This window comes from Rhinoderma darwinii, chromosome 4 (assembly GCF_050947455.1).
Source record: "Rhinoderma darwinii isolate aRhiDar2 chromosome 4, aRhiDar2.hap1, whole genome shotgun sequence".
In the NCBI taxonomy this organism is placed as follows: Eukaryota; Metazoa; Chordata; class Amphibia; order Anura; family Rhinodermatidae; genus Rhinoderma; species Rhinoderma darwinii.
The window spans coordinates 374,184,778-374,201,424 of NC_134690.1; the positions used below are offsets into that span (position 1 = coordinate 374,184,778).

The window sequence follows — 16,647 nt, forward strand, 5'->3', positions numbered from 1 at the left end:
ACAAAGCGGGCAATGTCCAGCATGTCCCCTCCCAGCTGGAAGGTGCAGACTGAGCTTTTTGGAGCCATCATGGCCACAGTTGAGTCAGCAAATTGAATATGGTCAGACAAGACGCTGCGCATCTTGACAAAGGGCGGAATGAATGAAGCATGTCCATCACTCAGCACTGTAAACAAATTAAAAGACTTGTTTCCGATGATTGCCCTCTTTACTGAAATTTCTTTCTTGTATTTTTTTTATTTTCACAGACAATTAGTTCACATTGAGAACGAGATTGGAATTGAAGTCTACGCTGAATCTCTGAATAAAACACTACCGTGGAATCGGGGTATGAATCAGAAAGTGGATGTTAAATGCTTTGAGTGATGTAATTTATTACCAGAGGGAGCTGGGGAAGCATGCAGAGAGCAATGAATGAGGTGGATGTATCTTATGTAAGCGACACACAATGTGTGCTTTATCTGACATGGACCATGCCTTAAGAGATCTATCTCGCTATTACAGAGACACATTTAGAACAGGCGGCTCTGCACAGTGTAGGTAAATTAAAGTTACTCATATTTGCACATGGGGAGTCTTGGAATGAAATGTGATGAGGTTGTCTGCCAGTATTTTTTTTTAACCATACTTTGCTCTTATAACTGGACCTGGGCAATATATCAGCTGTACCAGCCATACAACGCTCCGAGCAGGGATTTCCTTGTTATGTCTGAATTTCACAGTGGGATTTTTTTTATATTTTTACACCCGCCACACATGCATATATAATAATATTTATAGGCTTCATTTTTGGCTCTTTTTCAGTGTAGCTAAATGGGAGCGAAATATTTTACACAGATTTCCTGAAGCGATAAGGCTGATTTACTATTTAAAATGTACCAGAATTCTGGCATACATGCTGTGCGCGACACATATTCATTGTTTTAGACACTTTTTTGCACCGCTCTCGAAAAGGGTGTGTGGCTTAGTGGAAAAGGGGGCCTGATCTAATGGAAAGGGCCGTGGCTTAAAATATACATGAAAATTTGGGTGCAAAAACTGTCGTAAACTAAGCCAACCAATAGGTGGTGTAAGGAAGAGAGTGTCTAACATGTTTAGCTAGATGCGCCAAACATATCATACAGCATGCACCACTTTGATATATTTGGTGCATCTCCTGACTGTCTGGTCTAAGTTTACACTGTCTGAAACTTTCAGGATTAGGCCTCATGCACACAGCCGTGCCCATAATCACGGCCCGTTCTCTTATACGAAGTATGGAAGCATGGCCCGTAAAACACAAAAGATAGAACGTTCTATCTTTTGTGGTACAGTTCTACGGCACGGACACCTATCCTCCCCAATTACAGAGATTTTTTTACGGTCGTGTGCATGGGGCCTTAGTAAATTTGCCCCATTCTGTGTGGAATTTGTACGCAGTCCTGTACATGGCTGGAGGAGATCAGCACTCTTTATCAAGAGGGAAGTTAATACTCCACCCTGGTGTATTTACCAACCAAATGTAATATACACTCCATGGACAAAAGTATTGGGACACACCTCTTAATCATTGAATTCAGGTGTTTCATTCATTCCCATTGCCACTGGTATATGAAATTCAGCACCTAGTCATGCAGTCTGCCTTTACAAATATTTGTGAAAGAATAGGGCATTCTAAAGAGATCACTGAATTCCAAAACGGTACTGTAATGGGATGCTACCATTGCAACAAGTCTGTCTTTGAAATTTCTTCACTCCTAGATATTCCACTATCATCTGTGAGTGTTATTATTGCATGACTGTGCCCTTGTGCACAAAGCAAGGTCCATAAAGACATGGTTGGGTGAGTTACGTGTGGAAGAACTTGACTGGCCAGCACAGAGCCTAGAATGGACATTGCGAGCCAGGACCTCTCATCCAACATCGTGTCTACTCATCTGCATGAATGTTCAGAAATTACCACAGACACTACAAAATCTTGTAGAAAGCCTTCCCAGGAGAATGGAAACTGTTTTAGCTGCAAAGGAGGAACAAACGCCATATTAATGCCTATGGTATTATGTTAACCCGAAAAAGACCCAAATGGGATCATGAAGACCAGAAAAATTATCATGTGTAAAAGATATATTTTATTTTAAATCTCTTAAAACAACAACATAAATGTCAAATATATATATATATATATATATATATATATATATATATATATATATATATATATATATAGATATGAATATAGAAGGAATGTATCAAAAGTGATGTCAACATAGAGCAAGGTGCACCGCTGCATAATACATGTATGAGGTATGTTTCCATAAATGCCTTACTGTTGAAATATCCTGAACTTTTTACCACTTTTCTACTCGGAAATTGCTTCATACATTTCTTATTTTTTAACATCCATGAGTCAAGCCCCTGTTCTTTCCTCCTCATTCAGTAAGAGAGACTTAGACTTGGAGGAAGAAATTGGGAATATGTTATGAATGTTTAGCTTTAAAGAACTGTAGAAAATAAAGGGCTAGAGACATAAATGACCACTTAGAGAAGATCTGGTAGATGGAGGTAGAGTGCAGAAGGTGTCCCGTGTTTGGAGCAGAAATCCAATCATTTCCAGGTCTCCCAGCACCTGCCTGCCGAGTTCATGCCCTGGGGGTAGTCCTCTGTATTCTGTTCTCTGTGCAGTGGAGAAATGCAGCCAATATCCTCTTACAAGGAATAATCTTGTTGTGTCTGCTAACACTATATACGTATTATGAACCATAAAGTCATAGTTTGAAGTCAGAATAATCTTGCACTTCAAAAATGCCGTATCTATAAGCTTTATTTCATTTGGCAAACACAATATATTGACTTGGTCCCACATTCAGCCAGAAAAGGGAAGGGCGTGTTATCCACAACTCCCATGTCGGTGTCTACATCCTGTTCCTGCATTGACAGCCTTTCATTCTTAAGACTAGCCTTTCAACATCTGCAATTTATGCTTGACATTTTATAGAGTAACATTTACATTTTCAGTTCAAATACATTACTTCCTTGACTTTTTTGATTCAAACAGGACGAATGCACGCATGGCAACCACACAATACCAAGACATCTTGCTTTTATTTTCAAACACGAGGGTTATACTCAGGCAATCCAAAAACATCTACTTCCACTAACTGCAAATATTCTTATATTTAACAGGAGAATTGATTATCAATCTTTATCCATATACATTAAAAGATTTATAACTAAACCCTATCAAGGACAAACAAAAGTGAATTAAAAATTAAGCCATGGACTCCCTTATTTTTGAAAATACAAATATTATATTTTTAATCTGCTAATCAGCAGGTACAGCTCATAGACGAAGAGGAGAAAGTGTTTACATATGTTTGTTTGTTTGTGGAATTAAGAGGAATGCCTCTAATACTGAGTGTGTAACGTATCGTAGGAGACGTCTTCAATGTTCATAAATTTAAGAGGAATGCCTCTAGCACTTTAGACACTCCAGATAGTCTGCGGAAATTGATAATTTTTATCCTGAGTGATCAGCAGATGGTTAAGAAGAAAGCCTCAAAGAGTTTGTTATATAGTGACAGTGTCCGGGAACCGGGAGGTCAGCTGTCCCCGACAGCTGATACTCCAGTCTTTCCGGTCAGCGGACCATCGCCGCTGATTTTGGAAATTAACCCCATAAATGCGGCGACTGATTACGATCTCCGCATTTAAGGGGTTTGAAGCACATCGGCAGCACCCACGAAGCGATTGTGGGGGCTGCCGATGCTTGTTGTGGCAATCGGAGGCCAGACAATGGCCTCCGGGTTGCCATGTACGGAAGCCTCGGAGGAGCAGCCTCTGTTCCTGTCAGTGTGACTGTCACGTCACAATGACAGTTAGAATACATTACACTACGTAGGTGTGTAATGTACTCTAGCAGCGATCAAAGCTGCAAGTCTAAATGCCCCGTAGTGGGACAACTAAAAAAAAAGGTAATAAAAATGTTTTCAAAAAAAGTGTAAAAATAAAGGTTATAAGTTATATAAACAAAAAATGCATTTTTTTCCTATAAGACTTTCATTAAGGAAAAAAATGAACACGTTAAAAAAAAGTACACATATCTGGTATGACTGCATTCGTAACGACTCCAACTATAAAACTGTAATGTTATTTTTCCCACACGATGAACATCCCAACAAAAAATCAATAAAAAACGACACCAGAATCGCTATTTTTTTTTGGTCACCACCTGCCCCCCCCTCCCCAAAATAGAGAATAAGAAGTGATCAAAAAGTAAAAGTCGCGTGTACCCGAAAATAGTACCGATATAAACTACAACCCGTCCCGCAAAAACAAGACCTCCCACAGCTTTTTTGACTAAAAAATAAAAAAGTTCTGCCTCTCAGAATTAAAAATTAGTTTATAAAGAAGTGATTTTATTGCGCAAAAAATTAAGAAACCTATATACATATGGTATCGCCGTAATCGTATCGACCTGCAAATAAAGTAAAATTGTCATTTATAGCACACGGTGAACACCGCAAAAAAAACCCTAAAAAACATTGTCAGAATTGCTTGTTTTTGGTCACCCGGCTTGCAAAAAATTGAATAAAAATTGATCAAAAAATCGCATATACCTCAAAATGGTACCAATGAAAACTACAGATTGTCCCGCAAGAAATAATTCCTCACACAGCTCCGGTGGAGAAAAATTAAAGAAGTTCTGGCTCTCAGATTATGGCGATGCAAAATGTGCAGAGTGTTCAAAAAGCGGATAAGATTGGGCACAGTTTATCAGTGCGACACCGGCCACACATCTGCAAATTATTATTTATTTACTGCATTATTATACCCTATTATTTTCCCTGATTTTCTCCGCGCAGATAACATATACCCCCACATTATAAACTGAAACACCAGTAAAACCCCAAACAGAACAACTACCAAGCTACATCTGCGCCCCAAAAGCAAAATGGCGCTCCCTCCCTTCTGACCCCTGCAGTGTACCCAAACAGCAGTTTGCGCCCACATATATGGCATCGCCAAACCCGGGAGAACCCGCTTAACGTTTTATGAAGTATTTGTCTTCAGTGGCACAAAGTGGGCACAACATATTATGCACTAAAATGGCATATCAGTGAAAAATTGCAATATTCACTTTGTACCATCCGCTGTGCATTAACCCCTTTGTGCACTATGACTTAATTGCACGTCATGGTGCGGGGGTTAATGTATGGAGCGGGCTCATGTGCTGAGCCCGCTCCATACGCTGCGGGTGCATACGCTGCGGGTGTCGGCTGTGTATTACAGCTGACACCCGGGACTAACGGACAAGAACAGCAATCGTGCTGTTACAGAAGCCTGTAAAAATAACAATATACTGCAATACATTAGTATTGCAGTATATTGTACATAGCGATCCAATAATCGCTGGTTCAAGTCCCCTAAGAGAACTAATAAAATGTGTAGAATAATTAAAGTTTTTAGTAGTGAGAAAAAACAAATTTAAGTTGAAAAAAAAAAACCTTTTCCCATTGTTGGGGTGCATTTTCTTCGTTATTCCTTATAAATATTAAAGTCCCTATGTTTTTTCAGAAAAAAAGTAGATTTTCATTTTTACAGACTAATTCCTTTATATTTAGCGAAAAACCTGTGAGGTCAAAGTGCTAACTATACCCTTATATAAATCCTTGAGAGGGGTAACTTTTGGGGTGTTTCCACTGTTTTGGCACCACAAGACCTCTTCAAACCTGACAAGGTGCGTAAAATATATTCTAAAACAAGGAGGTACCACCCCCTGAAGCCTGTACTAGACATAACCAATAACAGTTATGCTTTGATTTTTCCTTTAAAGGGAATGTGTTGCCAGCAAAAAATGTATTATTTTTTTTAGATAAACAATTAGTGTGTAGGTGATTAAACATTGTTCTAATTTTTTTTATTTTTTTCACGAGTCAGGAAATATTATAAATTAGATTCTAATTTATAATATTTCCCAGTGCTGGTCACTAGATGGAGCAATTCCCAAAATTGCAGCATTGCATGTGGTAAAGCAACCACATTGCTTTATGCTGCAAAATTGGAAAAAAATCCCTCGCTCTAGTGAGCTCTCAGAATCCCCCCCTCCTTTATCCTGGCTAGTGCCGGGAGAAACGAGGGGATTGAACGGTCAAACCTCCTACACTGTGTGTCGCCATTTTTTGAGCTAACACACAGTGTAGTAGGTTTACATACAGTAGTAAACACACACTGAAACACGAACATACATAGAAATAACTTACCTGCTCCTGCCGCCGCCGGTCCGTCTGCTCCGTCTGCTACCGCTGCTCCAAGTGCACAAGTCCGGAAGCCGCGACCGGAAGTAGTAATCTTACTGTCCGGCCGCGACTTCCGGTCCACAGGAAAATGGCGCCGGACGGCGCACAGTTCAACTTGGACTGTGTGGGAGCGGTGCATGCGCCGTTCCCACACAGACGGCGTACACCATAGTGGATGGAACGGGCCACGTTCGCATTCACTATGGGACTGTAGCTGCCGTATTCCATGTCTGTATGTGTCGTTAATCGACACATACAGAAATGGAAAAAAAAATGGCAGCCCCCATAGGGAAGAAAAAGTAAAAAAATAAAAAAAAGTAACACACAAATAAATATAAAAGTTTTTAAAAAAACACTAACATCAAACTGATATAAAAATTTTTTTGGGGTGACACTGTTCCTTTAAGGTACTTAAAATATAACTAATACAGCCACATAATAGTGCTAATGCCTCTGATAACAGGGCCAGCCACCCAATGCTCCCAATAACTTTGTCAACTGCATAGTGCCCCATAGCAGTGCGAGCCACACAAGTGCCCCATAAGTGTCCCCTTTAGCGATCCTAGCAATACCCTTTTAAGGTGCCCCCATTACTCCCAATAGTGATAGAAGCCACAGTTCGTTACTTATTGCACTTTCTCCACAGTTATACACAGTCACCGTTGTCCTAGAAGTCTTATTTTTCACTGCAATTAAAGGTGGATGTCTCCAAGAGGTTTTACTGCATATTGAGAATAAGATGGAGAAGACATTTATTTACATTCAGTGGTGGGTTTAAAACGGGTAACTGTGAACTGCTCCACCAGAACAGTAATGGTAGGTGTTTTATTGTCCACCGGGAAAGTGGACCCACCGGGCTACTCCACAGTAACTGAGTATCAGCTGGCCAAACTAATATAGGACAGTCACTGGTCGATAGCACTTTGATGACAGGCTGGTGCCAGATTGCTGGAAACTTGCTTGTGACGGATTATCGGAAGCTGGCTTGTCACGAACACAGGACACATCACGGATACTGGACTCGTCTCTGACACAGGACACGGATACTGGACTTGTCACGGACACTGGACTTGAAAACTGGAGTCGTCACAAACTCTGGGCTCGACTCGTCACGGACACTAGACTCATCACGGACACTGGATACAGGACTCATCACAGACACTGGACTCGAATACTGGACACGAATACTGAACTAATGATGGACACTGGACACGGATGCTGGATACGTAACCTTTGCAGACTAACTCTGTTAGTGTTTGAACGAGCATTGCTCAGGCACTGAGGAAGTGGACAGAGTTCCTTAAATGGGCCAGGATGTGTTGGGGTAGGCTGGAGGCAATATTCCTGGCGCTGGCCCTTTAAGAGCTGGGACGAGTGCGCGCGTACACCCTATGGGCATAAGCTGAGAGTGGGGTAGAACAAAGCGTGCCAGCGTCCCTGGGCATGGAGAGGCCAGCGACGCGGTCAAGTAAGCTGGGGTGAGTGAGACCCGCGGCCGCCACCACTACAATTGTTATGGATTTCAGGCTCTATTAGTGAAAGTTTGAGACACTTGACAACACCAGCAGTTTCAGATCTAGTGATTCATTTGCAATGCACATTTTCCATTCTGACAATAGACACTTTTCAGATATTCCGGTCTTTTTACATGGACATATCTGTAGTGCAGTGTTTATACATCAACACGTTATTACAGGCTGCTCATCTGCTGAGCATTCAAGATACTAAACACGAATTTGCCAGACTAGAGCTTCACATAGTCTGTCTGCACCATCGAACCAGAACCAAAATTTCTCCCAAAGCAATAATCACATTGGGATGTTGTTCTTCTAAACCTAGCAAGTATGGTTCCCAATTAAACATATACAAATAGATCTATATAATGGCTTTGGAATATTATACAGGGTGGGCCATTTATATGGATACACCTAAATAAAATGGGAATGGTTGGTGATATGAACTTCCTGTTTGTGGCACATTAGTATATGGGAGGGGGGAAACTTTTCAAGCTGGATGTTGACCATGGCGGCCATTTTTAAGTCGGCCATTTTGTATCCAACTTTAGTTTTTTCAATGGGAATAGGGTCATGTGACACATCAAACTTATCGAGAATTTAACAAGAAAAACAATGGTGTGCTTGGTTTTAACGTTACTTTATTCTTTCATGAGTTATTTACAAGTTTCTGACCACTTATAAAATGTGTTCAAAGTGCTGCCCATTGTGTTGGATTGTCAATGCAACCCTCTTCTCCCACTCTTCACACACTCCCAATTACTAACCAGGAAGTTAATATCACCAACCATTCCCATTTTATTTAGGTGTATCCATATAAATGGTCCACCCTGTAGAACTGAAGAGAGTGCTCACCGCTGGACTGACCTGATCTTCTATAACACTAGCATGATGAGGTTTACAGCTGCTTTCATGTGTATTCTCCTTTATGTTTTGGTTTTGGGTTTTTTAAATGAAATGTTTCAATGTATCTATCTAAACATTACACCTATACTGAGGTTAAAGTACCTCCTGTAATCCCTATCCTGGTGGAGAACCATATAGTAGCAATGTAAGCGCCAATGCTTTGTTTTAGTTGTTTTGGTTGCTCTGATAAAAAATATTTCTCTATTGCTGCATAATACACGTTAACAAGTCCTTACACTCATTGCTGAGTCACTTACCGAGATAGATAGATAGATAGATAGATAGATAGATAGATAGATAGATAGATAGATAGATAGATAGATAGATAGATAGATAGATAGATAGATAGATAGGATAGATAGAATCCAAAAATGAGGCAGCACTCCAAGGTGAGAAAGGCTCCTGTGTTGAGCTGAAACGTCGTGTATATATGGACCAATAAAGCACCTTTTTCTACTTTGCTTATACCTTGGAGTGCTGCCTGATTTTTGGATTCTACTACAGCAGGTCTGTTAGCCCTGACCTGGGCAGGTCGGCACCCATCCATGATTCACAAGGCTGTGCGGCTGACATTGTATTTGGACTTTAGATAGATAGATAGATAGATAGATAGATAGATAGATAGATAGATAGATAGATAGATAGATAGATAGATAGATAGATAGATAGATATGAGGTAGATAGATATGAGATAGATAGATATGAGATAGATAGATAGATATGAGATAGATAGATATGAGATAGATAGATAGATATGAGATAGATAGATATGAGATAGATAGATAGATAGATAGATAGATAGATAGATAGATAGATAGATAGATAGATAGATAGATAGATAGATAGATAGATAGATAGATAGATAGATAGATAGATAGATATGAGATATTAGATAGATAGATAGATAGATAGATATGAGGTAGATAGACAGATAGATAGATAGATAGATATATTTACTTAGGAATATTTACAGTCTACACTGCTTTTAAAGCTTATTTTAAGTGCAAGTTGTTTTTTTTTAGATATATATCATGTCCGATATTTGGGGCCAAATTCAAAGACTGCTACATGTATCTCTATGGACCATGTTTGTTGTATTCTGTTTGTTATTTATTTGAATTTTTTACTAAATCAGTTTGACTTTTAGATCTGAGTGTCTTGCTCATGATTGGTAGTTTATTCTATTTTCAGATAATATTTTACATCATGACTTGTGAATTTTAAACTATACCAACCATTGAAACAATTGTCTCTTATATTTATTTATAGGGGAAGATGATTTGGAAAGAAAGGTATGATTATATTTATCTTTATGATGATTTTCATTAATTTAGGAGGTTTAATAGGAGCCACAATTAAATGTAACTTTATTACTCTAATAAAAAACTGAATTACAATAGTGTATTTATGTGTGCCCCATAGTGCCTAGAGAATAGGGATATAAATGAGGGAGTTGAAGCATCTAGTTTTGGGTAAAATCCCATTACTGCTCTAGTAATAGGACTTGGACCATGAGGGTCAAGGTCAGTGGGTTAGTGTTAGTGTTAGGTTGCAGTTGCATAAAGGATATAGAGTTAATATAAAATGGTCCTAGATGTACACAGCCATCTTGTGCTAATAATCTGATGTGAAATAATATCATAATAATCTCATATATAATCTCATATATAATATGACATACAGTATTCTGATTAGATTATATATATATATATATATATCTTAATGTAAAATTATATTTTTATGAAGCTATTCATTTGCTTTCATAATCAAAAGGGTGGTCAAAAATATATTTGGAGTCATTCAACTAAGAATTGCATTGGCTCATATTTAACGCATATTGAAGGACACCTATATATTTTTTAATATAATTTATTATTTCATTCTATTTAGCATTTGAAGCACATGAAAACATGTAGCCCATAAAAGTACCATTTATGTAACTGACAGAAATCTTAATAATGATCACATAAAAATCAAATTCATATTATACAATTATTTGTACATTTGTTATAATAAAAATGCAAAAAATACTTGAGATTGTTATGTGGAAACACGCTAACATTTTTACCCGGATATTGCAATATTGCATGAATAGCATTAGAATAAGGCCTCATGAACATGTCCGTGCATTTACGGCCGCGTACTATCCGCAATTGCAGAGCCATAATTGCAGAGATAGTATTGAACATTCTAACCTATGTGCCAATGCACACGACCGTGGTTTCCACAGTCCGTGCATTGCCCGGAAAACAGGACATGTCATTATACGGTCCGGAATTGCGGTCTGGACTCATTGAAGTCCATGCATGGGTGCATGGTCCGTGATTGCGGACAGCCCGCGAATGACACTCCGCGGCCCGTCAGTGCGGTAATCACAAACCGTGCACACAGCTACAGTTGTTTGTGTGCATGAGGCCTAAGACTGTATGGAATTTCATAGACCTGCCCTTGTGCTGCAGGACCCACCAGAATTGGTTGCATTTTACTCCTTGTGTCTGCCATGCAAGTGCAGAAAATTGGAAATTTACCTCAACCTCAAAAATTCTTGTATCACGCTTAGAAAGGGATGAGGAGTTTGCAGTTTATGCAATTCTCTGATATAATGTGTAAAGAACCTCTAAACTGTTGATTTACTTTAAATTCTCTATAAACCAATGAATTAATCTAACTAATCTAAATCTTAATCTACATTTCAGACTACCTTAATTGTAAAGGAAGTTTACAGTGCCCCCTACCCGATTTCTTCTATGTTTGCTCATTTGTGACATTTGAATATTTGAGATCATTCAAATAGTTTTAATATAAGATAAGGACAACACAAATAAACACAAAGTACAGATTTTAAGTGATTATTCCATTTATTGAGAATAAATATATATTGAAAACCCATATCACCCTTGGGATTACTTTGGGAAAAAGAAAATGCCCGCCTAAACCTAATAACTGGTTGTGCCACCCTTGGCAGTAACAACCGCAGTCAAATGTTTGCGATAACTTACTATGAGTCTGTTGCATCGCTGTGGAGAAATCTTGGCCCACTCTTCTTTGCAGAATTGTTTTAATTTGGCTACATTGGAGGGTTTTTGGGCATGAACTGCCCGTTTAAAGTTTTGCCACAGCATCGCAATGGGATTTTAGTCAGGACTTTAATGTGGCCACTCCACAACCTTAATATTGTTTCTTTTCAGAGGTGGACTTGCTTGTGTGCTTCAGATCTTGTCCTGCTGCATAACCCAACTGCGCTTGAGCTTTAGGTCACAAACTGACAGGTTCACATTCTTCTTCAGGATTTTCTGAAAGAGCAGAATTCATTGTTCCATCAATTATGACAAGTCTTCCAGGTCCTGCAGAAGCAAATCAGCCCCAGACCATCACACCACCACCACCATGTTTGACTGTTGGTATGATGTTCTTATGGTGGAATGCGGTGTTTGCTTTATGCCAGATGTAACAAGACCTATGTCTTCCAAAAAGTTCCACCTTTGACTCATCAGCCCACAGAATATTATCCTAAAGGGTTCATCTAGATGTTTTTTGGCTTATACGAGACAAGCCTTTGTGTTCTTTTTGGTCAGCAGTGGTTTTCACCATGCAACTTTTCCCTTGCCATTTTTGTCTTTCGTCTTTCTTATTGTGGAATTGTGCACATTGACCTTAACTCAGGCAAATGAGGCCTGCAGTTCTTTAGATGTTCGTCTGGGCTCTTTTGTGACCTCCTGGATGAGTGGTCGATGCGCTCTTGGTGAAATTTTGGTAGGCCGGCCACTCCTGGGCAGGTTCACCACTGTTCCAAGTTTTCTCCATTTGTGGATAATGTTTCTTACTGTGGCTAGCTGGAGTTCCAGACCCTTAGCAATGGCTTTGTAACCCTTTCCTGATTTCAATGACTTGAAATTCTGTTTTACATTTGAATCTCTTTAGGACGTGACATCATGTGCTGCTTTTTGAGAGCTTCTAGCTTCACTTTACCAGACTACTTCTGTATAAGTGATGTTTAGATTCATCAGGTCCGACAGTAGTCATGCCTGGATGTGGCTAGTGAATTTAAACCCAATTGTCAATTTAATTTGGTTAACTGGTTGATTTAGTAGCTAAGGGGGATTCGTTTTTCACATAGCCAGGTAGGGTTAAAGAGGCTCTGTCACCAGATTATAAATTCCCTATCTCCTACATAATGTGATCAGCGCTGTAATGTAGATAACAGCAGTGGTTTTTATTTAGAAAATGATAAATTTTGTCCAAGTTATGACCTATTTTAGATTTATGCTAATGACTTTCTTAATAGACAACTGGGCGTGTTTTTACCTTTTGACGAAATGGGTGTTGTAAAGAAAAGTGTATGACGCTGACCAATCAGCGTCATACACTTCTCTCCATTCATGTACTCAGCACATCGTGATCTTGCGAGATCACGATGTGCTGTCACTTACTCACACATTAACTTTACTGAAGTGTCTTGAGAGTGAATAGACATCGCTTCCAGCCAGGACGCGATGTCTATTCACAATCTCCAAACTTCGGTAACGTTTGTGTGGGACTTACTCATACAGCACAGCGAGATCACGCTTGCTGTCATTAAGTCCCACACAAACGTTACCGAAGTGTCGGGAGTGTTAATAGACATCGCGTCCTGGCTGGAGGTGATATCTATTCACTCTCAAGACACTTCAGTAAAGTTAATGTGTGAGTATGTGACTGCACATCACGATCTCGTAAGATCACGATGTGCTGAGTACATGAATGGAGAGAAGTGTATGAGGCTGATTGGTCAGCGTCATACACTTCTCTTTACAATGCCCACTTGGTAAAAAAAAAGTAAAAACACGCCCAGTTGTCTATTAAGAAAGTCATTAGCATAAATCTAAAATAACAAGGTCATAACTTGGTCAAAATTTATTGTTTTTCTAAATAAAAAAAAACACTGCTGTTATCTACATTACAGCGCCGATCCTATTATGTACAAGATAGGGCACTTATAATGTGGTGACAGAGCCTCTTTAAACAGCACTTTTTCTTCAATAAATTAAATTGTCATTTAAAACCAGCATTTTGTGTTTACTTGGGTTATCTTAGTTTAATATTAAAAGTAGTTTAGTTTGATGATCTGAAACATTCAAGCGTGACCAATATGCAAAGATTGAATAAATTTGTAAGGGTACAAATAACATTGTACATAGAGTATTAGGAAATTTATTTAAGAGTAATTCCCTAATATAATGGCATTCAATATTCCAGTGATATTAAAACAGAGCAGTGCATCCAGGGCAAATCCCCTTTGTTTGTCATAAGTTTCCATCAGTATCTATAAGGCTCTGTTCACATCTGCGTCAACTACGGTATTCATTCCGTCAAAATGACGGAACCCTTGCACAACTGAAACAAATGGAAACCATTGGCACCGGATCCGGCACCATTGAAATCAATCGTGATGGAAACGGAAACCGTATGTACCAGTCACGGCTCCGATCTGACGGAAAGCTCAGTCGGAACGAGCCCTGACGCAGATGTGAACGAAGCCTAAGCCGTTTAAAGCAGTCTATAGTCTGCAAATGAGAAGAAGATAACTGCAGGGAATGTGAAACTTCACTGGCCGTCCCAGTATTTATTAAATTGCCATTGAGTTCATGCATTTGATCTATGTATTTATTGCTGTATTGTTCTCCGGAATAAACTAAATGCAAATTTCTCCTTTTTTAGGACACTGGAGGTAGCGGCTCTCTGAAAGTGGTGCATTTTGGTTTAGTGTGATTGGAAAAGTCTACATAACGAGATTATAACCCCAGAAGTGATAACATTTTTAGACTACATTTTGTATTCATTTTGTGAATTTGATACATTTTGTACTTTATTTTATATCTCCATATTTAGAAAAAATAATTAAATGGTCTTAAATTTCTCTGTTTATGCTCTCGGATGGGTCACATTTCATTTTATATCATCTCATTTTTGTTCATATTCTCTTATATTTAAAATAGCAATTTTTACATTAATACAATGCAAGGTTTGGTCCAAATTTAAGGAATTCTTAAGCTTGTATTACATTTCATTTTATCCATAGATACAGTAACACCTACAGTGCAAATTTGCCAATTAAGATGTTACCAACCGAACATCCACGAGTAACACCAAATTGGCACATAAAGTATATTCACCTAATATTTTTTTCCATTTTTCGTGGTGTTTTCTGTCTTGCATGTGACTGTATGAAGCGGAAATGTTGATGTCATTAACATGTAACCGTGCTGAAAAAAACCTCCATCACCCCGATAAGATATTTTGCATTTCCTGCAAATTATATCTCTGTTCTAGCAATCCACCCTTGTAATGCAGATTTGACTTCCACTTAAGTCAGTGAAAGGCGTTCTATTGAGATACTAAGAGATAACATCTTCCTTTAGAATACCTCCATGAAAGAGCAGCCGTTCGCAGGCAGAAGCATTTTGCTAAGAAAGCTCTCAATTTTCCTAATCTAGAACTATAATCTTTCTCAAATAACCATTATTTTTCCTTTAAGAAACATATAAAGTCCTTTTATCCAGCATTCCAATTTGATCTTACTTCTGCTTCCCAAAAGAAATTATGCAAAAGTGTTAACCTTTCTCTGCCATTATACAATTCTGTGAAATGAAGGAAATAGCACAATTTTTTTCTTTTTTTTTTTTACCGTGATATCGTTTACATTTTGTATGCAGGCGAACGGCTGATAAATGTATTTTTTTATTGACGTGTGAATCTCCTTGGAGAGTCTGTGTCCTGGAAAATAATTTACTAGCGTCTATTTGTTAACGAACACTGAGAAGAATAAAGCTATTTTGTATTGTAACACGCGGGACTCTCATTGCTCATTAAAATATGGTCTATTCTGCGCGGATGAAATCATAGACTGACTCGATCTTTCAAGATTTAATTATTCATAGCCCTAACAATAAGTTGTCCAGCAACGGGGCAGAGCCAGGTATAATCTATCAGTTTGTTTCTTGACAGTAAATGTCAGGGAGGTGAAGGGAGTGCTTATAAAATGATCTAGTGGAATTGTGTGCAAGCGTCTTGTGTGAATGTCTGTATTAAATAGTACTTATGGCGTAATCGCTCGACTTATGTTGGTTCTTATAAGCTTATAAACATTAGGATTATGCAGCAGACGTCGCTTCAGAAAAAAGGAACACAAGAAAACAGATGGAGTTATATTTACTTGGACTATGTAACTTCGAAATATTTTTCTAAAAAAAAAAAAATGACGATGAAATATAGATTATATACGACTACAAAATATTATTTCTAATCTATTTGAGATTATTTCCTCTTATAAAGGTTCTAGCTACCGTACCATTCACATTTTGCTTAAAGGGGGATCCTTACTATAGGTTCGTCTGACGCATTAATCAGAAGTGTCAAAAGATGACATCATGGGGGGTGTAAGAGTTGGTAACTCACTGAATGTCTTGAATTAGCCAGTGCTTGTTTTAATTGATTCATTCTCTATTGAAATGAGTGGGAAATATAAAAGATTTCAAGTGCTTTTAATAATGCGATGTTCTGACACATCTGTATATTGGGTATACTCCTTTAAAGGGTTGGTGTGCTTTGGACAATCTCTTTTTTATTAGAAGGATTGTCCAAAGACAAACTGATCACAAAGTGTCCTGCTCTTGGGGCCCTTGTCGATCAACGGTAATCTGTGAAGGAACCTTTCTGCAAGTGTACAGTATTTCTGCAGCACCACCATAGGGGAAATGAAGCATTACACAGTGCCTATTGAAATCAATAGACTGTCCCTCTAATGTACAAACATGCCTGGTCCTCCAGAGCGAGAAACGTTCTTTGTAATCACTCTCCACACTTCATCACCATTGTTCTCTAATGTGCCTGTATTGGGAGTCCGATCATTCGCATGAGCCAAGAAAAGGATTTGGTCATTGCACAGAGACTTTATAACATGTTGAGTCACAATC

General features: G+C 38.6%; 1 protein-coding gene across 2 annotated transcripts in view; it reads left to right on the forward strand.

Moving 5' to 3' along the window:
* Positions 1–15,518, forward strand: part of WDPCP (WD repeat containing planar cell polarity effector) — a 306,972-nt gene extending 291,454 nt beyond the window's left edge. For both annotated transcript variants that reach the window (XM_075863142.1, XM_075863143.1), the window contains 3 exons: positions 249–328; positions 9,965–9,987; positions 14,393–15,518. In XM_075863142.1, coding sequence (XP_075719257.1) covers positions 249–328; positions 9,965–9,987; positions 14,393–14,443 — 154 coding nt within the window. In that variant the 3' untranslated portion in view covers positions 14,444–15,518. The remainder of the gene's footprint in view (positions 1–248; positions 329–9,964; positions 9,988–14,392) is intronic.
* The last annotated feature ends 1,129 nt before the right edge of the window (positions 15,519–16,647 follow it).